This window comes from Pristiophorus japonicus, chromosome 27, assembly GCF_044704955.1.
Source record: "Pristiophorus japonicus isolate sPriJap1 chromosome 27, sPriJap1.hap1, whole genome shotgun sequence".
In the NCBI taxonomy this organism is placed as follows: Eukaryota; Metazoa; Chordata; class Chondrichthyes; family Pristiophoridae; genus Pristiophorus; species Pristiophorus japonicus.
The window spans coordinates 1,857,763-1,884,243 of record NC_092003.1 but is presented as its reverse complement, the minus strand read 5'-3'; the positions used below and the strand labels follow the sequence as shown (position 1 = coordinate 1,884,243).

Below are 26,481 nucleotides of genomic sequence, written 5' to 3'. Positions count from 1 at the left end.
ACACACACACACACAGGGAGCTTTCAGTCACAAACCTTTCATTCATTTCAGGAACGTGAATACTTTAATAAACAGAAATACCAATTGGCCCAAAGATGGCACCTGTTGCTTTTACACTGTGAGAGGCGTCCTGCTTGGTGCCTGTCCGACTGGTTAGGTTATTCAGTTAAATTAAAAGCATGGTATCTACAGAGCCACGCTCAATCCGAATCCTACGCTATGGGGCATTCAGGAATCCCTCGATCATCCCGTGTGTCTACTGAATGCCCATGAAACGACGTGTGTGTTTGTACATGTGTGTACCTGTCTCTGTAGGTGTGTGTGTCTGTACATGTATGTTTGTGTCTTCATTGTGTGTCTGATCACGTATAATTCTCGGTGGCCAGCATTTAGTGCCCGTCCCTAATCGCCCTTGAACAACTGAGTGACTCGCTGGGCCCTTTCACAGGGCAGTTAAGAGTCAACCACATTGCTGTGGGTCTGGATTTACATATCGGCCAGACCGGGTAAGAGCAACAGATTTCCCTCCCTCTAGGACATCAGTGAACCAGCTGAGTTTTTTCCGACAATCCGGTAGTTTCATGGTCACTATTACGAACACTAGCTTTATATTTCAGATTTATTTAATTAACTGAGTTTAAATTCCCCAGCTGCCATGGTGGGATTTGAACTGTGGGTCATTAGTCCAGGGTTTGGGTTACTGGTCCCGTAACATAACCACTGCTCCTATACCCTTGTGTGTGTGTGTATATGTACGTGTATCCAATCTCCTTCATACTCCCTCCCACATGTCTGCTCTCCTCCGCCAGGAGGCCACAGCTGGAAGGAATCGTGAGACCAGAGGTTGGAAACTAAGACGGTGGACCCTGAAAATGATTCAATCACAAGTTTAAAAGCTTTCCCGGATTAGTCTCTGTTTGCGATTCACCGCGAAGTGAAATACTACAAGGCCGTACGAGCTGGAATAAAATGGTTCAGTGGGCCAGCGCGGTGAGCCCGTGGCAGGAGGGCGAGGGGGGGGGGGGGAGTATCGCTGTGAGCCTCTCTCGCTCCCCCCACACCCCAGCGCCCAGCCCAAGCTGCCTTTAGCTGCGTATCCCAGCCAGGTTGAGCAGAGATCCAGCCACCTCTTTCAGCTCCTCGTCGATGTCCGAGAACGACAACGCCTCCCACCTGCCGTGACACGGGCCGCCCTCTGACCCCTCCCGGGCCGGGGGGTCCCGCAGGCTCAGGGGGACGTAGCCGCTGTCCGCCAGCGAGTCCTCGGCCCCCTCGTCCTCCGAACTGTCCTCCATCTCCGATTCGCCGCCACTCAGGAATCCCTCGCTGTCGTCGTCGCCGTTGTCACAGCGGCCGAGCTTGGCGGAGACGGTGCCGAGTCTGTCCCGGGCGCTGGGTGCCGGGGGCCAGAGCGCCCACTTGCCCATCCGCACCAGGCTATAGTTGTGGTCCCCGCTGGCGGCTGGGGCCTGGCTGGCGAGAAGGGCGTCTCCCCAGAGGGGAAGAAGTGCCGGGTCACGGCTGGAGAGGAGAAAGAAAAACGTAAGGGGATCAGAGAGAAACTTGTCCGTCTCCCCTCCCCCGTCCGTCTCCCCTCCCCCGTCCGTCTCCCCTCCCCCGTCCGTCTCCCCTCCCCCGTCCGTCTCCCCTCCCCCGTCCGTCTCCCCCTCCCCCGCCCATCTCCCCTCCCCCGCCCGTCTCCCCTCCCCCGTCCGTCTCCCCCCCTCCCCCATCCATCTCCCCTCCCCCGTCCGTCTCCCCTCCCCCGTCCGTCTCCCCCTCCCCCGTCCGTCTCCCCTCCCCCGTCCGTCTCCCCCTCCCCATCCATCTCCCCTCCCCCGTCCGTCTCCCCTCCCCCGTCCATCTCCCCTCCCCCGTCCGTCTCCCCTCCCCCGTCCATCTCCCCTCCCCCGTCCGTCTCCCCTCCCCGTCCATCTCCCCTCCCCCGTCCATCTCCCCTCCCCCGTCCATCTCCCCTCCCCCGTCCGTCTCCCCCTCCCCCATCCATCTCCCCTCCCCCGTCCATCTCCCCCCCTCCCCGTCCATCTCCCCCCCTCCCCCAGTCCATCTCCTCTCCCCCATCCATCTCCCCCCTCCCCCCATCCATCTCCCCTCCCCCGTCCATCTCCCCCCCTCACCCGTCCATCTCCCCCCCTCCCCCATCCATCTCCCCCCCCCCGTCCATCTCCTCTCCCCCATCCATCTCCCCCTCACCCGTCCATCTCCTCTCCCCTGTCCATCTCCCCCCCTCCCCCATCCATCTCCCCCTCCCCCGTCCATCTTCTCTCCCCCGTCCATCTCCCCCCCTCCCCCGTCCGTCTCCCCCTCCCCCGTCCGTCTCTCCCTCCCCCCATCTGTTCCTCCACCACTGCCACCATGTTTGTTTGGTGTAATACCTGTTTATCTGGGTGGGCTCTTCATTACCAGTCACAGCGGTGCCATCGCGAGACAGTGTGGGTGCAGCACATTGTTCCTGACTCTCTTCGGAAACCTGCTCCTGGATTAGTCCAGCTAGCGAATGGAAACAAAGCTGGAGTTAGAGCTGAGCCCCTGCCCTGTACAGTAACAGAGTCCTGGCTACACAATTACAGAGGCACTGGACAAGGTGGAACAAAGATTTACGAGGATGATGATGCCAGAATGAGAAGTTATATCTCTCAGCAGAGACTGAACAGGCTGGGCCTCTTTTCTCGAGAAATGAAGAGGCTGAGGGGTGACCTGATAGAGCTCTTTAAAATCATGTAGGGGATTCGATAGGGTAGGCATAGAGAAGATGCGTACAGTTCTGGTCACCATATTATAAAAAGGGTATAGAGGCATTGGAGAGGGTGCAGAGAAGATTCACAAGGATGATACCAGAACTGGGAGGTTCCAACTCGTCAGGACTAGGGGCCACCAATATCAGACAGTCACTGATAAACCCAACGGGGAATTCAGGAGAAACTTCTTTACCCAGAGAGCGGTGAGAATGTGGAACTCGCTGCCACAGGGAGGGGTTGAGGTGAATAGTATCGATGTATTTAAGGGGAGGCTGGATAAACACACGGGGGAGAGAGGGATAGAAGGATGGGGTGATGGGGGGGAGATGGAGAGGGGTGGGAGGGGGCTGGTGTGGAGCATAAAGCCCGGCACGGAGCAGTGGGGCATAAACCCCGGCACGGAGCGGTGGGACATAAACCCCGGCACGGAGCGGTGGGGCGTAAACCCCGGCACGGAGCGGTGGGGCTGAGTGGCCTGTGTCTGTGCCGGACTCTCTGTGTTATTCTATGTTCACGTTCTGTTGGTATTCCATTACTGGATTGTACAGCAAGTCACAGTCTCCCCATTCAATGCCCAGCGAGTTCCTGATCTCGGGCTGGTTGATAGCAAAGAGATTGTGACTGCTTCGTCTTTGGCCTACTGACAACAGTTGGACCGCGTAACTTGAAGAGAACAGGAAAGTTTAATCTCCTCCATCTCGGATATGTACGATATTGGATGAGTAGTTAAATGTTGGAAATACCAAAGCCATCATCTTCGGTCCTCGCCACATACTCTGTTCCCTGCCACTGATTCCATCCCTCTCCCTGGCAACTGAGGCTGAACCAGACTGTCCCTCAATTCTGGCCTCTTGCCCATCCCCCGATTCCCATCGCTCAACCATCGGTGGCCGTGCCTTCAGCTGCCTGGGCCCCAAGCTCTGGAACTCCCTCCCTAAACTTCTCCGCCTCTCTCTCCTCCTTTAAGATGCTCCTCAAAACTGACCTCTCTGACCCAGCTTTTGCTCACCTGCCCTAATATCTCCTTATGTGCTTCGGTGCTAATTTTTGTCTGATTTGCGCTTCTGTGAAGCACATTGAGACGTTTTACTACGTTAAAGGCACTATATAAATGCACGTTGCAACCTTGGTGTCATATTCAACCCTGAGCTGGTTTTTGGACCTCATACCCATCCGACACAATAGATTTTTGAATATTAAGGGAATCGAGGGATATGGGAATAGTGCGGGAAAGTGGAGTTGAGGTGGAAGATTAGCCATGATCTCATTAAATGGCGGAGCAGGTTCGAGGGGCCGAATGGCTTCCTCCTGTTCCTAATGTAACAGGTTCGAGGAGCTGAATGGCCTCCTGCTGTTCCTAATGTAACAGGCTCGAGGAGGTGAATGGCCTCCTCCTGTTCCTAATGTAACAGGCTCGAGGGGCTGAATGGCCTCCTCCTGTTCCTAATGTAACAGGCTCGAGGGAATGAATGGCCTCCTCCTGTTCCTAATGTAACAGGCTCGAGGGGCTGAATGGCCTCCTCCTGTTCCTAATGTAACAGGCTCGAGGGGCTGAATGGCCTCCTCCTGTTCCTAATGTAACAGGCTCGAGGGGCTGAATGGCCTACTCCTGTTCCTAATGTAACAGGCTCGAGGGGCTGAATGGCCTCCTCCTGTTCCTAATGTAACAGGCTCGAGGGGCTGAATGGCCTCCTCCTGTTCCTAATGTAACAGGCTCGAGGGGCTGAATTGCCTCCTCCTGTTCCTAATGTAACAGGCTCGAGGGGCTGAATGGCCTCCTCCTGTTCCTGTGTAACAGGCCCGAGGGGCTGAATGGCCTCCTCCTGTTCCTAATGTAACAGGCTCGAGGGGCTGAATGGCCTCCTCCTGTTCCTAATGTAACAGGCTCGAGGGGCTGAATGGCCTCCTCCTGTTCCTAATGTAACAGGCTCGAGGGGCTGAATGGCCTCCTCCTGCTCCTAATGTAACAGGCTCGAGGGGCTGAATGGACTCCTCCTGTTCCTAATGTAACAGGCTCGAGGGGCTGAATGGCCTCCTCCTGTTTGTAATGTAACAGGCTCGAGGGGCTGAATGGCCTCCTCCTGTTCCTAATGTAACAGACTCGAGGGGCTGAATGGCCCCTTCCTATTCCTAATGTAACAGGCTCGAGGTGCTGAATGGCCTCCTCCTATTCCTAATGTAACAGGCTCGAGGGGCTGAATGGCCCCCTCCTGTTTGTAATGTAACAGGCTCGAGGGGCTGAATGGCCTCCTCCTGTTCCTAATGTAACAGGCTCGAGGGGCTGAATGGCCTCCTCCTGTTCCTAATGTAACAGGCTCGAGAGGCTGAATGGCCTCCTCCTGTTCCTGTGTAACAGGCTCGAGGGGCTGAATGGCCTCCTCCTGTTCCTAATGTAACAGGCTCGAGGGGCTGAATGGCCTCCTCCTGTTCCTGTGTAACAGGCTCGAGGGGCTGAATAGCCTCCTCCTGTTCCTAATGTAACAGGCTCGAGGGGCTGAATGGCCTCCTCCTGTTCCTAATGTAACAGGCTCGAGGGAATGAATGGCCTCCTCCTGTTCCTAATGTAACAGGCTCGAGGGGCTGAATGGCCTCCTCCTGTTCCTAATGTAACAGGCTCGAGGGGCTGAATGGCCTCCTCCTGTTCCTAATGTAACAGGCTCGAGGGGCTGAATGGCCTACTCCTGTTCCTAATGTAACAGGCTCGAGGGGCTGAATGGCCTCCTCCTGTTCCTAATGTAACAGGCTCGAGGGGCTGAATGGCCTCCTCCTGTTCCTAATGTAACAGGCTCGAGGGGCTGAATTGCCTCCTCCTGTTCCTAATGTAACAGGCTCGAGGGGCTGAATGGCCTCCTCCTGTTCCTGTGTAACAGGCCCGAGGGGCTGAATGGCCTCCTCCTGTTCCTAATGTAACAGGCTCGAGGGGCTGAATGGACTCCTCCTGTTCCTAATGTAACAGGCTCGAGGGGCTGAATGGCCTCCTCCTGTTCCTAATGTAACAGGCTCGAGGGGCTGAATGGCCTCCTCCTGCTCCTAATGTAACAGGCTCAAGGGGCTGAATGGACTCCTCCTGTTCCTAATGTAACAGGCTCGAGGGGCTGAATGGCCTCCTCCTGTTTGTAATGTAACAGGCTCGAGGGGCTGAATGGCCTCCTCCTGTTCCTAATGTAACAGACTCGAGGGGCTGAATGGCCCCTTCCTATTCCTAATGTAACAGGCTCGAGTTGCTGAATGGCCTCCTCCTATTCCTAATGTAACAGGCTCGAGGGGCTGAATGGCCCCCTCCTGTTTGTAATGTAACAGGCTCGAGGGGCTGAATGGCCTCCTCCTGTTCCTAATGTAACAGGCTCGAGGGGCTGAATGGCCTCGTCCTGTTCCTAATGTAACAGGCTCGAGGGACTCCTAATTCTTATGTTCTTATGACACTAAGAACGCCTGGTTCCACCTCTGTACATTGCCCATCTCTGCTCACTGTGGGGGTTCCGACTCCGTGATGGAGGCAGGGGGTGTGGCGCTTCCTGTGGGGAGTGGGGGGGGAGAGGAAGATGTCTCCCCGGGGTGTGTGTCGGTGCTGCGAGGGCAGGAGGCCTGGCTCACAGGCGCTCCATCACCACCAGCTGCTGCAAACGTGCAGAGATCGACAAAGCCAGTCATGGCACCGACAGAGAAAGCGGCCTTTGGTAACCACAGTTACAGGGCCCGTTGCTCTGGTAATTGTGCACAGTGAAGCTTCACTGCTTGATTGGGGCCCTCTTGTTCAATGGCGTCAGGGGATGAGTGAGCAGTTGAGGGAGGGGCGGTTTTGTCAATTGTGTGTTCAAGCCCCACTCCAGAGACTCGAGCCCATAATTCAGGCCAACACTCCCAGTGCAGTGCTGAGGGAGTGCCGCACTGTCGGAGGGGCAGTGCTGAGGGAGCCCCGCACTGTCGGAGGGGCAGTGCTGAGGGAGCGCCGCACTGTCGGAGGGGCAGTACTGAGGGAGCACCGCACTGTCGGAGGGGCTGTACTGAGGGAGTGCCGCACTGTAGGAGGGGCGGTACTGAGGGAGTGCCGCACTGTCGGAGGGGCAGTACTGAGGGAGCGCCGCACTGTCGGAGGGGCAGTACTGAGGGAGCGCCGCACTGTCGGAGGGGCCGTCTTTCGGATGAGACGTTAAACCGAGGCCCCGTCTGCCCTCTCGGGTGGATGTAAAAGATCCCGGGGCCACTATTGGAAGAAGAGCAGGGGAGTTCTCCCCGGTGTCCTGGGGCCAATATTTATCCCTCGACCAACATCACTAAAACAGATGATCTGGGTCATTATCACATCGCTGTGGGAGCTTGCTGTGCACAAATTGGCGTTTCCCACAATATAACAGTCAGCGCAGGGAGGGTAGGCTTCACAGGCTGCCTGTTGTCCCCCTCACTGATAAAGTTGTCTCTTGGATTATCGGACAGGAGGAGCTTCAGTGTGGGCAGGGCTCATTGCAAACCTGCTGGACAACCTCACAGCCTGCCTGCCAGAGATGCAGCTCCCGTGCCAGGGGCCAGGGACCAGGGGCCAGGGTGCCTTTCCCCTTGCTGTGGATGAGCAGGCAGATGGGAGGGAGGGATTGTGCCGACTCACCTGGGTCCTGAGTGTGGGATGGGTACTGCAGATCTGTGGCACTGGAGCTGGGACAGAAACACAGAGAGAGAGAGAGAGAGAGAAAGGGTTATTGCAAGAGTCTGTGCTGAGCTTCGGCCTAGAAATTGGCCTCCTTAGCGCCTCCTGTTATCGCCTCCAGGGGGCAATAAATGGGCATAAGAATAGGTGCATCAGTCGGCCATTCGGCCCCTCGAGCCTGCTCCGCCATTCAATGAGATCATGACTGATCCGATCATGGACTCAGCTCCACTTCCCCGCCCGCTCCCCATAACCCTTCACTCCCTTATCGCTCAAAAATCTGTCTATCTCCACCTTAAATGACCCGGCCTCCACAGCTCTCTGGGGCAGCGAGTTCCACAGATTTACAACCCTCAGCTCTGTTTTAAATGGGCGGCCCCTTATTCTGAGAGCGTGCCCCCGAGTTCTGTATTCCTAGATCGGGGCGCTAGCCACTTAGTGATCGGGCACGGCGAGACCACAACCCCCGGCTAACTTCGGCAGGAGGTTTGCGGCAGGACGTTGCGACCAATCTTCGCCCGGAGATCGTGACGCCATCGCTGCGCGCGTCGCCCCGGTAACGACCCAGACCCGAACTTGGGTTCCGCCCCCAGCGGCATCACCGGGCGATTACACCGGAGGCTGCAGGGGGTGTTGATCGGGAGGCTGGGCACTTCGGGGGTGATGGTTCAAGGGGACCACTTACCATAACTCGGGAGCCTGTTAATAAGGGCAGACATCAATGACGAGATTCAACACCGCCTCCAGTGCGCCAGCGCTGCCTGAGGAAAAGAGTGTTCGAAGACCAGGCCCTCAAATCCACCACCCAGCTCATGGTCTACAGGGCTGTAGTGATACCCGCCCTCCTGTATGGCTCAGAGACATGGACCATGTACAGTAGACACCTCAAGTCGCTGGAGAAATACCACCAACGCTGTCTCCGCAAGATCCTGCAAATCCCCTGGGAGGACAGACGCACCAACGTTAGCGTCCTCGACCAGGCCCAAGATCCCCAGCATCGAAGCACTGACCCACACTCGACCAGCTCCGCTGGGCAGGGCCACATTGTCCGCATGCCCCCCAGACACGAGACTCCCCAAAGCAAGCGCTCTACTCGGAACTCCTTCACGGGCAAACGGGCCAAAGGTGGGCAGAGGGAACGTTACAAGGGACCACCCTCAAAGCCTCCCTGATAAAGTGCAACATCCCCACCGACACCTGGGAGTCCCTGGGCCCAAAGACCAGTCCGCCCCTAAGTGGAGGAAGTGCATCCGGGAGGGCGCTGAGCACCTCGAGTCTCGTCGCCGAGAGCGTGCAGAAACCAAGCGCAGGCAGCGGAAGGAGCGTGCGGCAAACCAGTCCCACCCTCCCCTTCCCTCAACCACTGTCTGTCCCACCTGTGACAGGGACTGTGGCTCTCGTATTGGGCTGTTCAGTCACCTAAGAACTCACTTTTAAAGTGGAAGCAAATCTTCCTCAATTTCGATGGTTAAAGGGAGTTGGCCAAAGTATGTGGAAACATCTTTAAAATGCTGTTTTGCAGTTGTATTGCATTCCTCTTTGGCCACAATCAGCCCAGCACTCTGCTTCAGTGCCTGGGGCCAGATTACAGCGGTGTACCGCTCAGTGCCGGGGTTTATGCCCCACCGCTCTGTGCCGGGGTTTATGCCCCACCGCTCCGTGCCGGGGTTTATGTCCCACCGCTCCGTGCCGGGGTTTATGTCCCACCGCTCCGTGCCGGGGTTTATGCCCCACCGCTCTGTGCCGGGGTTTATGCCCCACCGCTCTGTGCCGGGGTTTATGCCCCACCGCTCCGTGCCGGGGTTTATGCCCCACCGCTCCGTGCCGAGGTTTATGGCCCACCGCTCCGTGCCGGGGTTTATGCCCCACCGCTCCGTACCGGGGTTTATGCCCCACCGCTCCGTGCCGGGGTTTATGCCCCACCGCTCCGTGCCGGGGTTTATGCCCCACCGCTCCGTGCCGGGGTTTATGCCCCACCGCTCCGTGCCGGGGTTTATGTCCCACCGCTCCGTGCCGGGGTTTATGTCCCACCGCTCCGTGCCGGGGTTTATGTCCCACCGCTCCGTGCCGGGGTTTATACCCCACACCAGCCCCCTCCCACCCCTCTCCATCTTCCCCCATCACCCCATCCTTCTATCCCTCTCTCCCCCGTGTGTTTATCCAGCCTCCCCTTAAATACATCGATACTATTCACCTCAACCCCTCCCTGTGGCAGCGAGTTCCACATTCTCACCGCTCTCTGGGTAAAGGAGTTTCTCCTGAATTCCCCGTTGGGTTTATCAGTGACTGTCTGATATTGGTGGCCCCCAGTTCTGGTCTCCCCCACAAGGGGAAACATTCTCTACGTCTACCCTATCGAACCCCCTGCATCATTTTAAACACCTCTACCAGCTCACTCCTTAGCCTTCTCTTTTCTAGAGCAAAGAGGCCCAGCCTGTTCAGTCGCTCCTGAAGAGTTGGAACCTCCCAGTTCTGGTATCATCCTTGTGAATCTTCTCTGCACCCTCTCCAATGACTCTACATCCTTTTTATAATATGGCGACCAGAACTGTACGCAGTGTTCCAAGTGTGGTCTAACCGCGGTTCGATACAGGTTTAACATAACTTCCCTGCTTTTCAATTCTATCCCTCTAGAAATGAACCCCCAGTGTGTGGTCAGCTTTTCTCCGGAATTATTAACCTGTCGCTACTTTTAGTGATCACGCAAAACAGATTTAACTGTTGATTCGCTGTCTTGTGTATCTCACTGTTTGACAGAAGTAGCTGCTGTGTAAACAGCCCTGTGCGTTTTAAAATGCCCCAAATTCCCTGGACCTTGGTCATGCTGCACATGGGATCTTGCTGTGTGCACAATGGCTGCACAATTAATAAAAGTAGATGGTGTGCAGCACTCTGGGACCTCCCGAAGGATGCAGATTCAGACCAGGGGAGGTTCGGGAGGTGGCCTGGCACTGAGTTTCCATCCCCTCCCCTCCGCCCCCCACCCCCCCGCGGATTGACTTATCACACACAGACTGTCGCACTCACCCGAGAGCGGGGCTGTGGATGCACAGGGTTCGTTTCCTGATGGCCTGCAGGAGGTTGGGTCTGGATTCCGCATCAATGCACCAGAAGGAACCTTTGCCCAGAGCCTGTGAACAGAAGCAGACCTGAAGCGAGTGTTTGGGGCAGAATATCGGCCCCCCGATCGTCTCACAGACGCTCCCCCAGACCCTCCGAACCCGGAACCTCCCTCCCCTGGACCCTCCGACCCCCAGACCCTCCGTCCCCCGGACCCTCCGACTCCCGGACCCTGCGTTCCCGAACCATCCGACCCCCAGACCCTCCATCCCTGGACCCTCCGACCCCGGAACCTCCCTCCCCTGGACCCTCCGTCCCCGGACCCTTTGACCTCCGGACCTTCCGACCATCCGTTTCCGGGCCCTTCGTTCCCGGACCCTCTGACCCCCGGACTCTCCGTCCCCGGACCCTCTGACCCCCGGACCCTTCGACCCTCTGACCCCCGGACCCTCCGTCCCCGGACCCTCTGACCCTCTGACCCCCGGACCCTCCGTCCCCGGACCCTCTGACCCCCGGACCCTTCGACCCTCTGACCCGCGGACCCTCCGTCCCCGGACCCTCTGACCCCCGGACCCTCCGTCCCCGGACCCTCTGACCCCCGGACCCTTCGACCCTCTGACCCCCGGACCCTCCGTCCCCGGACCCTCTGACCCTCTGACCCCCGGACCCTCTGACCCCCGGACCCTCCGTCCCCGGACCCTCTGACCCTCTGATCCCCGGACCCTCTGACCCCCGGACCCTCTGACCCCTGGACCCTCCGTCCCCAGACCCTCCGACCCCGGACCCTCTGACCCAGGACCCTCTGACCCCGGACCCTCCCACAGACCCTCCGACCCCCAACTCTAGGACCTCCAACCCCGTACCCTCCAACCCCAGACACTCCAACCCTGGACCCTCCGATCCTCAGATCCCGGAGCCTCAGACCCCGGACCCTCCGTCCCTGGACCCTCCGACCTTCCGACCCCGGACCCTCCTCTGGACCCTTTGACCCCGGACCCTCCGACCCCGGACCCTCTGAGCCCATACCCTCCGTCTCCGGACCCTCCATTCCCGGACCCCCCCGCGGCTCAAGACCCTCCGAATCCCGGACCCTCCGACCCACGGACCCTCTGACCCCGGACCCTCAGACCCCGGACCCTCTGTTCCCCGGACCCTCCATCCCCGGACCCTCTGAACCCGGACCCTCTGACCCTGGACCCTCCGACCCCCTGAACCTTCGACCCTGGACCCTCCGAACGTTTGGGTTCCGGCCCCTCCGACTATAGAACATTACCCCGAACCTGAACGCTGCATTCCTTTGGTGATGATCTCACCTTTATACCCTCTAGTTACCGACATGAACCAGTGTAACTTGTGTATCTAATCGAAGCCTCACGGAATTCTCAACCACGCCCCCCCACCCCCCGTCATCCCGCTCAAATCCCACCTTAGCCTTCACAGTTCTAGTGAAAGGAGTTCCAGTTATTCCAGTCTCCTCAGACCACGTTACATATTAGTGACTCTCTTCTCCCCTCACTCCCTGTTCCCCTAGTTCCCTCTCACTCCCTTTTTCTTCCTTCCCTCGTTCTGTCCCTCTCCCTCTCGTTCCCACTCACTCCCTCTCTCATTCTCACACTCCCTCCCTCATTCTCTCACTCCCTCTCTCGCTCCCTCACTCCATCCCTCACTCACTTTCATACTCCCCCGTTCCCTCTCTCACTCCCTCGTTCTCTCTCTCACTCCCTCCCTCCCTTTCCCATTCCCCACCTCACTCCCCCGTTTTCACTCCCTCCCTCCCCATTCCCCACCTCACTCCCTCCCTCTCTCCTTCCCTCTGTCCCTCACTCACTCCCCATTCCCCACCTCACTCCCTTCCTCTCTCACTTCCTCGTGTACACCCTCACTCCCTCTCTCCCTCCCCATTCCCCACCTCACTCCTTCGCTCACTCCCACCCTCCCCCGCTCTCCCTCCCTCCCTCCCTCCCCATTCCCCACCTCCCTCCCTCCTGCCCCGCCCCCGTGTTCCTCACCTCCCTCCCTTGTTTCTCCACTCTCTTGAAACACCTATTGAGCGACAGGTTGTGCCGCACGGAGTTCTTCCAGCCCACGGGCGCCCTCTTGAAGTAGGGGTAACGCTCCAAGATCCACTTGTAGATCTCCTTCACGGGCAGGCACTGGGCGGGCGAGCCTTCGATGGCCATGAAGATCAGGCAGTTGAAGGAGTAGGGGGGCTTGGAGGAGGCCCGAGGCTTGGCCTCCAGCTCGGGGGGAGCGGGTGAGGGTGGAGGCTGGTTCTCCTTGGCCTGAGCTGGCCGGAGCTCGGCCGGGGTCTCCCCTCCCAGGCTCATGGCCGTCAGCAGGTTCTTGCTCTCGTGCAGCCAGTTGAGGCTGGTCAGCTCCTCGTCCTCCCTCGCCTCGCGCTTGCTGCCGACGGAGGAGGGGCAGCCGGGCCCCTCGCCCCCCGCCTGGCCCGACTGGGACCCCCCGTGGGGCGCGGGGCTGCTCCTCCCCTGCCTCTCCCCTGCGCAGAGCCACGCTCCATCCATTCTGCTCAGAGGGCAGTCGGCTGAAGGGAGTCAGTCACTCCTAAAGAAAGAAAGAGACTTGCAATGACTTGCATTTATATAGCGCCGTTCACCACCTCGGGAGCACCTCACACCCAATTAAGTACTTTTTTTGCAGTGTGGTCACTGTTGTAATGTCGGAAACTCCCAAAGCAAGCGCTCTACTCGGAACTCCTTCACGGCAAACGAGCCAAAGGTGGGCAGAGGAAACGTTACAAGGGACCACCCTCAAAGCCTCCCTGATAAAGTGCAACATCCCCACCCACACCTGGGAGTCTCTAGCCCAAAGACCAGTCCGCCCTAAGTGGAGGAAGTGCATCCGGGAGGGCGCTGAGCACCTCGAGTCTCGTCGCCGAGAGCATGCAGAAACCAAGCGCAGGCAGCGGAAGGAGCGTGCGGCAAACCAGTCCCACCCTCCCCTTCCCTCAACCACTGTCTGTCCCACCCTCCCCTTCCCTCAACCACTGTCTGTCCCACCTGTGACAGGGACTGTGGCTCCCCGTATTGGACTGTTCAGCTACCTAAGGACTCGTTTTAAGAGTGAAAGCAAGTCTTCCTCGATTCCGAGGGACTGCCTGTGATGATGAATGTCGGAAACACAGCAGAAAATTTGTGCACAGCAAACAGCAATGTGATAATGATCCAGATAATCAGTTTTTTATTGATGTTGGTTGAGGCCTTGGAGAGGGTGCAGGGGAGATTGACCAGAACGGTCCTGGGGGGATGAGGGACTTCAGTGAGGTGGGGAGACTGGAGAAGCCGGGGTTGTTCCCCTTGGAGCAGAGAAGGTTAAGGGGGAGATTTGATCGAGGTGTTCACAATCACGGGGGGTTCTGACGGAGTAAATCAGGAGGGACTGTTCCCGGGGGCAGGAGGGCCGGTAACCAGAGGGACACGGATTGGCGATAATCAGCGATGGAACCAGAGGGGGAGACGAGGAGAATGTTTTTACGCAGCGAGTTGTTGTGATCGGGAACGCGCTGCCTGAAAGGGCGGTGGGAGCAGATTCAATCGTGACTTTCAAACCGGGAATTGGATCAATACTGGGACAGGAGAAATGTGCCGGGGCTGTGGGGAAAGTGCAGGGGGGAGTGGGACTGATTGGATCGCTCTGTCACAGAGCCGGCACAGCACGGGCTCGAGGGGCCCAATGGGATCCTTCTGTGTTGGGTGATGTCAGCAATTGGAGATTGCCAGGAGTGTAGATGTAAATGTTACATATGCTATACCACTCACCTGCACCCCCACCCCTGCGATGCTCCGTGATATATCCCTATCATCATCATCATAGGCAGTCCCTCAAATTCGAGGAAGACTTGCTTCCACTCTAACAATGAGTCCTTAGGTGGCTGAACAGTCCAATACGAGAGTCACAGTCCCTGTCACAGGTGGAACAGACAGTGGTTGAGGGAAGGGGAGGGTGGGACAGACAGTGGTTGAGGGAAGGGGAGGGTGGGACAGACAGTGGTTGAGGGAAGGGGAGGGTGGGACAGACAGTGGTTGAGGGAAGGGGAGGGTGGGACTGGTTTGCCGCACGCTCCTTCCGCTGCCTGTGCTTGGTTTCTGCACACTCTCGGCGACGAGACTCGAGGTGCTCAGCGCCCTCCCGGATGCACTTCCTCCAATTAGGGCGGACTGGTCTTTGGCCAGGGACTCCCAGGTGTCGGTGGGGATGTTGCACTTTATCAGGGAGGCTTTGAGGGTGGTCCCTGTAACGTTTCCTGCCCACGTTTGCTGTGAAGGAGTTCCGAGTAGAGCGCTTGCTTTGAGAGTCTCGTGTTGGGACATGCAGACAATGTGGCCCTGCCCAGCGGAGCTGGTCGAGTGTGGTCAGTGCTTCGATGCTGGAGACGTTGGCCTGGTCAGGGACACTAATGTTGGTGCACTAACTGGCCCACAGACACCCCAACCTGCCCCACCACCACAGGACTGCTGCCCGAATCACAAATCATGGGCAACATTTTCTGGTTTGGTTTCCAATCTTTTTGGGCCCATCGAGCCTGATCTGTGCCGGCTCTGTGACAGAGCGATCCAATCAGTCCCACTCCCCCCTGCTCTTTCCCCACAGCCCGGCACATTTCTCCTGTCCCAGTATTGATCCAATTCCCGGTTTGAAAGTCACGATTGAATCTGCTCCCACCGCCCTTTCAGGCAGCGCGTTCCCGATCACAACAACTCGCTGCGTAAAAACATTCTCCTCGTCTCCCCCTCTGGTTCCATCGCCGATTATCGTCAATCCGTGTCCCTCTGGTTACCGGCCCTCCTGCCCCCCGGGATCAGTCTCTCCTGATTTACTCTGTCAAAACCCAGGTCAAAATCCCAGAACTCCCTCCCTAACAGCACTGTGGGAGCACTTTCACCACACGGACTGCAGTGGTTCAAGAAGGCGGCTCACCGCTACCTTCTCAAGGGGCAATTAGGGATGGGCAATAAATGCTGGGCCTTGCCAGCGATGCCCGCATACCAGAAATGAATTTTAAAATCTTTTCTAGTCTCTCCACATAACTCAAGTCCCTTATCCCTTTTTACAGGCACAATTATATGCACTCCCCTCCAAGTTATGCACTTTGGCAGAAAAAATCAAAGGGCAAGTTATTATTTAAATGGAGAAAGATTGCAAAGTGCCGCAGTACAGCAGGATCTGGGGGTACTTGTGTATGAAACACAAAAGGATAGTATGCAGGTACAGCAAGTGATCAGGAAGGCCAATGGTATCTTGGCCTTTATTGCAAAGGGGATGGAGTATAAAAGCAGGGAAGTCTTGCTCCAGTTATACAGGGTATTGGTGAGGCCACACCTGGAGTACTGCGTGCAGTTTTGGTTTCCATATTTACGAAAGGATATACTTGCTTTGGAGGCAGTTCAGAGAAGGTTCACTAGGTTGATTCCGGAGATGAGGGGGTTGACTTATGAGGAAAGGTTGAGGAGGTTGGGCCTCTACTCATTGGAGTTCAGAAGAATGAGAGGTGATCTTATCGAAACGTATAAGATTATGAGGGGGACTCGAGAAGGTGGATGCAGAGAGGATGTTCCCACTGATGGGGGAGACTAGAACTAGGGGGCATAGTCTTAGAATAAGGGGCCGCCCATTTAAAACTGAGATGAGGAGGAATTTCTTCTCTCAGAGGGTTGTAAATCTGTGGAATTCTCTGCCTCAGAGAGCTGTGGAGGCTGGGACATTGAATATATTTAAGACAGAGATAGACAGTTTCTGAACCGATAAGGGGTTATGGAAGTGGAGCTGAGTCCATGATTGGATCAGCCGTGATTGTATTGAATGGCGGAGCAGGCTCGAGGGGCCGAATGGCCAACTCCTGCTCCTGTTTCTGATGTGAGTCCCAGTTCAGTCTGTGGTTGGGATCCTGCACAGTAGGAATTCTAGCAGGTGTTGCAGCTTTGTTGTCTGGTTCGAGCTGCGCGTGTAGCCAGCTTTACCCGGCCTCCAGGGGGAAATCCTCCTCACCATCTACTGCCGGAAAACAAATGGGCGGAAATTTGACACCAGCCCTGCTCCCCGGGCCGTCTGTTTCTGGGTTGCTGCCCAGCCAACCTGCAGGCGATGTCCCAGACACAACAGTGACACCATCTGGGCCTGTATGTGTGGGGCCTAATGTCAGCCAGCACTCCAGCACTGCCCTGGAGGGCTCCAGGAATGAAAGAGTCATCTCCTGCACACTGCCGACAGTAACCCGGCACGACAAAACCGTACAACACTTCTGTTTATCAGTATCGGTGATGGGGTGGGGCGGGAGGAATTTTGACCGGGCGGGGCGGTTGAATGCAGGAGATCACTACATCGGATATACGGGTCAGAAACTGGCCATTGGGACCCAGTACGTGCCACTCGAGCCTCCTCCCGTCTTTCCTCATCTAAATCTATCAGCATAACCCTCTATTTCCTTCTCCCTCATATGTTTACCCAGCTTCCCCTTAAATACATCGATACTATTCACCTCGACCCCTCCCTGTGGCAGCGAGTTCCACATTCTCACCGCTCTCTGGGTAAAGAAGTTTCTCCTGAATTCCCCATTGGGTTTATCACTGACTGTCTGATATTGATGGCCCCTAGTTCCAGTCTCCCCCACAAGTGGAAACACTCTCTGTATCCACTCTATCAAAACCTTTCATCATTTTAAAGACCTCTATTAGGTCACCCCTCGGCCTTCCTTTTTCAAAAGAGACCCAGACTGTTCATCCTTTCCTGATATGTATACCCTCGCATTTCTGGTATCATCTTTGTAAATCTCTGCACCTTCTCCAGTGCCTCGATATCCTGTTTATAATATGGCGACCAGAACTGTACGCAGTGCTCCAATTGTGGTCTAACCCAGGTATATGGAGACCAGAACTGTGCACAGTGCTCCAAGTGTGGTCTAACCCAGGTATATGGAGACCAGAACTGTGCACAGTGCTCCAAGTGTGGTCTAACCCAGGAATATGGCGACCAGAACTGTACGCAGTGCTCCAAGTGTGGATTAACCCAGGTATATGGAGACCAGAACTGTGCACAGTGTTCCAAGTGTGGTCTAACCCAGGTATATGGAGACCAGAACTGTGCACAGTGCTCCAAGTGTGGTCTAACCCAGGTATATGGAGACCAGAACTGTGCACAGTGCTTCAAGTGTGGTCTAGCCCAGGTATATGGCGACCAGAACTGTACACAGTGCTCCAAGTGTGGTCTAACCCAGGTATATGGAGACCAGAACTGTGCACAGTGCTCCAAGTGTGGTCTAACCCAGGAATATGGCGACCAGAACTGTACGCAGTGCTCCAAGTGTGGTCTAACCCAGGTATATGGAGACCAGAACTGTGCACAGTGCTCCAAGTGTGGTCTAACCCAGGTATATGGCGACCAGAACTGTACACAGTGCTCCAAGTGTGGTCTAACCAAGATTGGATACAGGGTTAGCATAACTTCCTTACTATTCATGTGGTGAAAACCAGTGTAACCAGTGACGGTAAGCCGAGCAAGGCTGCGAGATCTTGCTAGTTAAAGGGCAGAAGTTCCTCCTGGAATCACGTAAACCTGGAGCTTTCAGCAATTGGCAACTGCACCTGAAACCTTTGGGGGAATACGAGGAAAGAGATAGTTCAGAGTTCTACAATCGCAGAGAGCGGGGATTCATTCATCTTAAAAACAGCACCGTTTTATATCATCATCATAGGCAGTTGCTTGAGTCGAGGATGGCTTGCTTCCACACTAGAAATGAGTTCTCGGGTAACTGAAGATCTAATGCGGGACCTACAGTCTCTGTCATGAGGCAGACGGCGATTGGAGGGACGGCTGGGTGGGGTGCCTGGGTTGCCGCGCGCTCCTTCCGCTGTCGACACTTGGCTTCAGCTTGCTCTCGGTGACGAGACTCGAGGTGCTCAGCGCCTTCCTGGATGCACTTCCTCCACCTAGGGCAGTCTTGGGCCAGGGACTCCCAGGTGTCGTTGGAGATGTTGCACTTCTTCAAGGAGGCCTTGAGGGAGTCCTTGAAGTATTTCCTCTGTCCACTTGGGGCTCGCTTGCCGTGTCGGAGCTCCAAGTAGAGCGCTTGCTTTGAGAGTCTCGTGTCAGTCCAGCGGAGCTGGTCAATGCTTCGATGCTGGGGATGTTGGCCTGAGCGAGAACACTGATGTTGCTGCACCTATCCTGCCAGTGGATTGGCAGGATCCTGCGGAGGCAGCGTTGGAGGTACCTGCTATACATAATCCATGTCTCTGAGCCATATAGGAGGGTGGGTATTACTTCTGCTCTGTAGACCATGAGCTTGGTGCTGGGTTTGAGATCCTGGTCTTCAAACACTTTCTTCCTCAGGTGACCGAAGGCTGCACTGGTGCACTGAAGGTGGTGTTGGGCCTCATCGTCGATGTCTGCCCTTGTTGACAGTCGGCTCCTGAGATATATACACCCATCATATATCACACCGTTATACAGTCCAGTCATACCCAATATTCCCTCTCATTTCTATTTCGTGCATGGTCCCTTTAAATTTGCTGCGTGGTTGCCTCAAATTCTGTATGTCGCTCTGTTTTTACATACATGCCATTACATAGGGCACAGAAACAGGCCAATCGGCCCAACCAGTTTATGCTCCACTCGAGTCTCCTCCCATCTTTCCTCATCTAACTCTAACCCTCTATTCCCTTCTCCCCCGTGTGTTTATCCAGCCTCCCCTTAAATGCATCGATGCTATTCGCCTCAACCCCTCCCTGTGGCAGCGAGTTCCACATTCTCACCGCTCTCCGGGTAAAGAAGTTTCTCCTGAATTCCCCGTTGGGTTTATCAGTGACTGTCTGATATTGATGACCTCTTGTTATGCTCTTCCCCAAAAGTGGAAACATTCTGTATGCACTCCCTTTCATCATTTTAAAGACCTCTATTAGGTCATCCCTCAGCCTTCCTTTTTCAAGAGAAAAGAGACCCAGCCTGTTCATCCTTTCCTGATATGTATACCCTCGCATTTCTGGTATCATCTGTGTAAATCCTCTCTGCACCCTCTCCAGTGCCTCGATATCCTTTTTATAATATGGTGACCAGAACTGTGCGCAGTGCTCTGTGTGGTCTCTCCCTTTATCTCCCACTTGTCGCTCTCTCTCCCTCTATCTCTTTCGGACATGCGGTTGACCACCAGAGGTATTGTTGTATTGGCAGCACAGGGACAGATGTGAGACACCTAGAGCAGCAGGAGACACAGAGTGTGCGACGAACGAGCAGCCTCGAGGGACAACGTCCCAAAGCAGCGCAGGGGGCAACACTAACTGAATTATCGACAGCCGAGTCATTTTCCAATCTGGTTCCCACGGTCACCTGCGCACACAATGAGCTCAGCGTTTACCCCCACACATCATCGGCAACCTGGAGCTGCAAACTGGCTGAGGGGGCGAAGGCCCACCCAGAATTATCACCATTATACAATCACAGAAATTCACAGCACGGAGGGAGGCCATTCGGCCCATTGTGTCCGCGCCGGCCGACCAAGAGCTACCCAGCCTAATCCCACTGTCCAGCTCTGGGTCCGTAGCCCTGTAGGTTACAGCACTTCAGGTGCACATCCAAGTACTGTTTAAATGTGGTGAGGGTTTCTGCCTCTACCGCCCTTTCAGGCCGTGAGTTCCAGACCCCCACCACCCTCTGGGTGAAGAAATTTCCCCTCAAATCCCCTCTAAACCTCCCCCCAATTAGTTTAAATCTATGCCCCCTGGTTGTTGACCCCTCTGCAAAGGGAAACAGGTCCTTCCTATCCACTCTATCCAGGCCCCTCATCATTTTATACACCTCAATCAGCTCTCCCCTCAGCCTCCTCTGTTCCAAAGAAAACAACCCCAGCCCATCCAATCTTTCCTCATCGCTAAAATTCTCCAGTCCTGGCAACACCCTGGTAAATCTGCCGGTCTGGGCCTATAAGTGACTTCAGTCCCCACACCAACGTGGTTGTCTCTTAAGTGCAAAGTGGCCCAGTGAACCACTGAGGAGGGGCAAGGAGGGGACGGACATATATGTGCCAGCCTTGCCAGTAACACCCACATCCCGATGCAAAGGGCAGGCTTCATGACAATTGCCGAGTAACAAATTAAATGATTGTTATGGATGTAAAAATGCATGGACTGGAGAATACTTGGCACATTACTCCGTCCTCTCCCGCCCATCACAGCTCCCCCACCCACACCCCTTTCTCGGGCCACTCCCAGGGCATCCCCAATTCTAAAACTGAGCAGGTTGCACCAAAACTGCAAAGAATTTTCACCTTCCTCCTCCTCCTCTTGTCAGCGGGTGCCCTGAACAAATGCAGAGTTGAATATTGGTGCATGCAGGAGCAAGGATCTGAAACAAAACCAGGAAAATTGCTGGAAATACTCACAGCACATCAGGCAGCATCTGTGGAGAGAGAGAGAGAGAGGGAGAGAAGTTAACCAGGGTCATGGACCTCAAACGTTAACTGTGTGTTTCTCTCTCTCCACAGATGCTGCCTGACCTGCTGTGTGTCTTTCCAGCAATGTTTATTTATTAGGAGTGATTTAATGCAGAAAGGGTCGGGTGGGGGTTTAATTTGTCCCTTTGCACAAGGGAAGGCATTTAGGGCTATCGCGAGTGCAAAGCGGATGTGGGGGAGCAGCGTTGGTTTAATGCGGAGGGCGATGCCCTTGTCGCAGGCACAGACTGACACACACACACACACACTGGGTGTGTGCATGGGGCATCATTGCAAGCGATTCCTGCAGCCTTTCCGCAGCGAACCCTGCACGTCTGCATTTTTTGCAAAAAAAAAATTATATAGCCTTCCTCCTCTCCCCGCCCTTCCCCTTCCTTACCTGAAGCCGGATCCCTGCCATGCCTCTCGCCCTCACTCTCGCACATTGCTCCGGGGGCTGAGAGAGAGGGAGAGGGAGAGGGAATCTCCAGAATGACGCTGAAAATCCGCCTTGGCATCTCCATGGGAACCCACATTCCTGGCTCGCATCTCCATTACAGTCTGTCTCCATTCACATTCACACACACACTGCCGCCCTCTCAAGCCAGCCTTCAGTTATAGCCAGCTCTCACAGAAACATAGAAAATAGGTGCAGGAACTGGCCATTCGGCCCTTCGAGCCTGCACCGCCATTCAATAAGATCATGGCTGCTCAATTATTTCCAACCCAATCTATCAAGACCCTCTTTCCCCCCCATACCCCCCAATATGTTGATCCCATCACTGAAGGGGTGGCACTGTTAGTTTATTGACTGGGCAGAGTGGCGAAGCAAATAGACACCAAGTCTAATCATGGCATGGCTGTTAATGAAAACTCATTGAAAACCTTCCTAATCCCCCCCTACCCCATTCCACACCACCCATACCCCGCATACACCACTTGCTTTGGAGGCAGTTCAGAGAAGGTTCACTCGGTTGATTCCGGGGGCGAGGGCGTTGACTTATGAGGAAAGGTTGAGGAGGTTGGGTCTCTACTCATTGGAATTCAGCAGAATGAGAGGTGATCTTATTGAAACGCATCAGATTATGAGGGGGCTTGACAAGGTGGATGCAGAGAGGATGTTCCCACTGATGGGGGAGACTAGAACTAGGGGGCATGGTCTTAGAATAAGGGGCCGCCCATTTAAAACCGAGATGAGGAGAAATTTCTTCTCTCAGAGGGTTGTAAATCTGTGGAATTCGCTGCCTCAGAGAGCTATGGAAACTGGGACATTGAATATATTTAAGACAGAAATAGACAGTTTCTTAGCCGATAAGGGAATAAGGGGTTATGGGGAGCAGGTAAGTGGACCTGTGTCCATGATTGGATCGGCCATTGTATTGAATGACGGAGCAGTCTCGAGGGGCCACATGGCCGATTCCTGCTCCTATTTCGTATGTTCTTAATAACCTTACGTAGCATAGTGTACCAATAACCCAGAGACCTGGACTAATAATCTGGAGATACAAGTTTTAATCCCAGCATGGCAGCTGGGGAATTTAAATTCAATGAATTACATTTTAAAAACCTAGCGTCAGTAATGTTGACCATGAAACTACCAGATTGTGGTAAAACCCATCTGGTTCACTAATGTTCTTTAGGGAAGGAAATCTGCCGCCCTTACCCGGCCTGACCTATACGTGACTCCAGACCCACGGTGATGTGGTTGACTCTTAACCCCCCCTCTGTGGTTCAAGAAGGCGACTCACCACCACCTTCTCAAAGGCACTTAGGGACAGGCAATAAATGCCGGTCTTGCCAGCGACGGCCACATCCTGTGAATGAATAAAGAATAAACGAAAAAAAGATGTGCATTTCTATCCCACCTTTCACAACCACAGGACACCCCAAAGCGCTTTGCAGCCAAAGAAGTACTTCTTGAAGTGTGGTCACTTTTGTAATGTAGGAAACGCGGCAGCCAGTTTGCGCACAGCAAGCTCCCACACACAGTAATGAAATATTGACTGGATGTTTTTTAATGATGTTGGTTGAGGGATAAATATTGGCCTCAGAACACTGGAGAGAAATCCCCCTGCTCTTCTTCCAATAGTGGTTGTGGGATCTTTTACATGCGCCCGAGAGGGCAGACGGGACTTGAACTGACTCAGAGGCTGGAGTGTTACCCACTGAGGCACAGCTGACACTGCTTCTCACTGGCATGTGGCCACTTTGGTGGGGTATCGGAGAGAACCGGCAGCTGTGGAACTGTCGCTGTCATTTTTATTTTCAAATTTTTGTCTTATAACACTCCTGTAAAGTGCCTTGGGACGTGTTACTGCATTAAAGGCACTATATAAATATAAGTTGTTGTTGTTTCAGGGTGAGCAGGTTGTAGGATTATAATAATTACAGGTAGGATATTGGGGTGTTTCACTTTACCACCAGTCACATATGGACTCTCAGTGAGGTACTGTTGGGCATAGCAACATAGGAATAGGAGCAGGCCATTCAGCCCCTCAATTAGATCATTGCTGATGATCTTACGGCTGACCAGGTTATCATCATCATCATAGTCCCTCGAATCGAGGAAGACATAGTTCCACTCCAAATGTGAGTTCTCAGGTGACTGAACAGCCCAATACGGGAACCACAGTCCCTGTCACAGGTGGGACAGACAGTGGTTGAGGGAAGGGGAGGGTGGGACAGACAGTGGTTGAGGGAAGGGGAGGGTGGGACAGGTCTGCCGCACGCTCCTTCCGCTGCCTGCGCTTGGTTTCTGCACGTTCTCGGTGACAAGACTCGAGGTGCTCAGCGCCCTCCCGGATGCACTTCCTCCACTTAGGGCGGACTGGTCTTTGGGCCAGGGACTCCCAGGTGTCGGTGGGGGATGTTGCTTTTTATCAGGGAGGCTTTGAGGATGGTCCCCTGTAACGTTTCCTCTGCCCACCTTTGGCTCGTTTGCTGTGAAGGAGTTCCGAGTAGAGCGCTTGCTTTGGGAGTCTCGTGTCGGGTGTGCGGGCAATGCGGCCTGCCCAGCGGAGCTGGTCGTGTGTGGTCAGTGCTTCGATGCCGGGGAAGGTGGCCTGGTCGAGGACGTTAACGTTGGTACGTCTGCCCTCCCAGAGGATTTGCAGGATCTTGCGGAGACAGCGTTGGTGGTATTTCTCCAGCGATTTGCGATGTCTGCTTTATATGGTCCATGTCTCTGAGCCATACAGGAGGGCGGGTATTACTACAGCCCTGTAGACCATGAGCTTGGTGTCAGATTTGAGGGCCTGGTCTTCAAACACTCTTTTCCATAGGCGGCCAAAGACTGCACTGGCGCACTGGAGGCGGTGTTGGATCTTGTCGTCAATGTCCGCTCTTGCTGACCAGTTTATTTCAGGAATCTGAGTGTAACTAGTATTACTATTAGTTATTAAGTGCAATTTCAGTGAGTCACTGGTGGAATCAAAGTTCTTCATGAATCTCTTGTTGCTGGCAATGAGTTGATATAAAACAAATGGTGATAGAAAGATGAGGTGCAAGTGGTCCTCCAGGCCGCTGGGTGCGCTGCACTCGGAAGTCTCCCTCGGCCAGCAATGCACGTCGGTCTTATGGAGGATTGAGGCCGCGGTGGATGCCGGGTACTCGGAGGTCCCTCGTCTGTCAGCCAGGGCTTCGTCGCGCCCTGCGTGCCGATTGGCTGGAGCAGGGAGCGCGGTGATTGGCTCGAGGTACAAGGAGCGGCGCGGTGATTGGCTGGAGGAGCAGGGAGCGGCGCGGTGATTGGCTGGAGGACCGGGGAGGCGCGGAGCTGTTCGCGCGGGACAGTCTGAGCGGCTGGAGGCGGCGGGGAGCAGGTCCCGAGATGCCACCGACTGTGGAGAATATCATCGCCGAGCTCGACACTTTCGATGTGGTTGTTGAGGATGGGAGCGCGCTGGAGAAACGTGAGTGTGAGGGGCAGTGCTGAGGGAGTGCCGCACTGTCGGAGGGGCAGTGCTGAGGGAGTGCCGCACTGTCGGAGGGGCAGTACTGAGGGAGTGCCGCACTGTCGGAGGGGCGGTACTGAGGGAGTGCCGCACTGTCGGAGGGGCGGTACTGAGGGAGTGCCGCACTGTCGGAGGGGCAGTGCTGAGGGAGTGCCGCACTGTCGGAGGGGCAGTGCTGAGGGAGCGCTGCACTGTCGGAGGGGCGGTACTGAGGGAGTGCCGCACTGTCGGAGGGGCGGTACTGAGGGAGTGCCGCACTGTCGGAGGGGCGGTACTGAGGGAGTGCCGCACTGTCGGAGGGGCGGTACTGAGGGAGTGCCGCACTGTCGGAGGGGCAGTACTGAGGGAGCGCCGTACTGTCGGAGGGGCAGTACTGTTAAACTAATATGGCAGGGGGATGGGAACCAATGCAGGGAGACAGAGGGAAACAAAATGGAGACAAAAGCAAAAGACAGAAAGGAGATGAGTAAAAGTGGAGGGCAGAGAAACCCAAGGCAAAAAACCACTGTACAGCAAAATTCTAAAGTGTCAAAATGAAATAAAAAGGCAAGCCTGAAAGCTCGGTGCCTCAATGCAAGGAGTATTCGGAACCCAGGAGAGGGCTCTGAGCTAGTTAGAGTGGGTGAGAGCTCAGATGAACAGGACCCCAAGAAAGAATGCAAAAGACAGGAGGCAACAGAGCAGAGTAGCACTGGGGTAAGTGTAAACCACAAGGTGATAGGAAGGGATAATATGTCTGAATATAAAGGGGCTGCAGGAGGGGTCAAAACTAAAAATCATGGTTTAAAAACTAGTATTAAAACACTCTACCTAAACGCACGCAGCATTCGAAATAAAGTAAATGAGTTGACGGCACAAATCATTACAAATGGGTATGATTTGGTGGCCATTACAGAAACGTGGTTGCAGGGTGGCCAAGACTGGGAATTAAACATACAGGGGTATCTGACAATTTGGAAAGATAGACAAGAAGGGAAAGGAGGTGGGGTAGCTCTGTTAATAAAGGATGATATCAGGGCAGTTGGGAGAGATGATATTGGCTCCAATGAACAAAATGTTGATTCTTTGTGGGTGGAGATTAGAGATAGTAAGGGGAAAAAGTCACTGGTGGGCGTAGTTTATAGGCCCCCAAATAATAACTTCACGGTGGGGCGGGCAATAATCAAGGGAATAATGGAGGTATGTGAAAAAGGAACGGCAGTAATCATGGGGGATTTTAACCTACATATCGATTGGTCAAATCAAATCGCACGGGGTAGCCTGGAGGAGGAATTCATAGAATGCATACGGGATTGTTTCTTAGAACAGTATGTTACAGAACCTACAAGGGAGCAAGCTATCTTAGATCTGGTCCTGTGTAATGAGACAGGAATAATAAACGATCTCCTCGTAAAAGATCCTCTCGGAATGAGTGATCACAGTATGGTTGAATTTGTAATACAGATTGAGGGTGAGGAAGTAGTATCTCAAATGAGCGTACTATGCATAAACAAAGGGGACTACAGTGGGATAAGGGCAGAGTTGGCTAAAGTAGACTGGAAACACAGACTAAACGGTGGCACAATTGAGGAACAGTGGAGGACTTTTAAGGAGCTCTTTCATAGTGCTCAACAAAAATATATTCCA

At 54.8% G+C, this 26,481-nt stretch overlaps 2 protein-coding genes across 6 annotated transcripts in view; one reads left to right on the top strand and one right to left on the bottom strand.

Annotated features, from left to right (window-relative positions):
* Positions 1-41: 41 nt before the first annotated feature.
* Positions 42-21,472, bottom strand: LOC139239516 (forkhead box protein N2-like). 3 transcript variants are annotated; one of them, XM_070868319.1, is made up of 6 exons: positions 21,303-21,472; positions 12,471-13,026; positions 10,429-10,532; positions 7,363-7,409; positions 2,397-2,511; positions 42-1,521 (listed from the first exon to the last, which is right to left on the bottom strand). In XM_070868319.1, the coding sequence occupies exons 2-6, from the start codon at positions 12,984-12,986 to the stop codon at positions 1,086-1,088; spliced, it is 1,218 nt and encodes a 405-aa protein (XP_070724420.1). In that variant the 5' UTR covers positions 12,987-13,026; positions 21,303-21,472; the 3' UTR covers positions 42-1,085. The 3 variants fall into 3 exon arrangements, with proteins under 3 accessions (XP_070724420.1, XP_070724422.1, XP_070724421.1); XM_070868321.1 differs by lacking the exon at positions 21,303-21,472 and adding an exon at positions 20,738-20,780; XM_070868320.1 differs by lacking the exon at positions 21,303-21,472 and adding an exon at positions 17,928-17,991.
* A 3,208-nt stretch (positions 21,473-24,680) lies between these two features.
* pola2 (polymerase (DNA directed), alpha 2) overlaps positions 24,681-26,481 on the top strand; it is a 58,011-nt gene continuing 56,210 nt past the window's right edge. For all 3 annotated transcript variants that reach the window (XM_070868097.1, XM_070868095.1, XM_070868096.1), the window contains exon 1: positions 24,681-24,813. In XM_070868097.1, the coding sequence (XP_070724198.1) occupies positions 24,732-24,813 (82 nt within the window). In that variant the 5' untranslated portion in view covers positions 24,681-24,731. The remainder of the gene's footprint in view (positions 24,814-26,481) is intronic.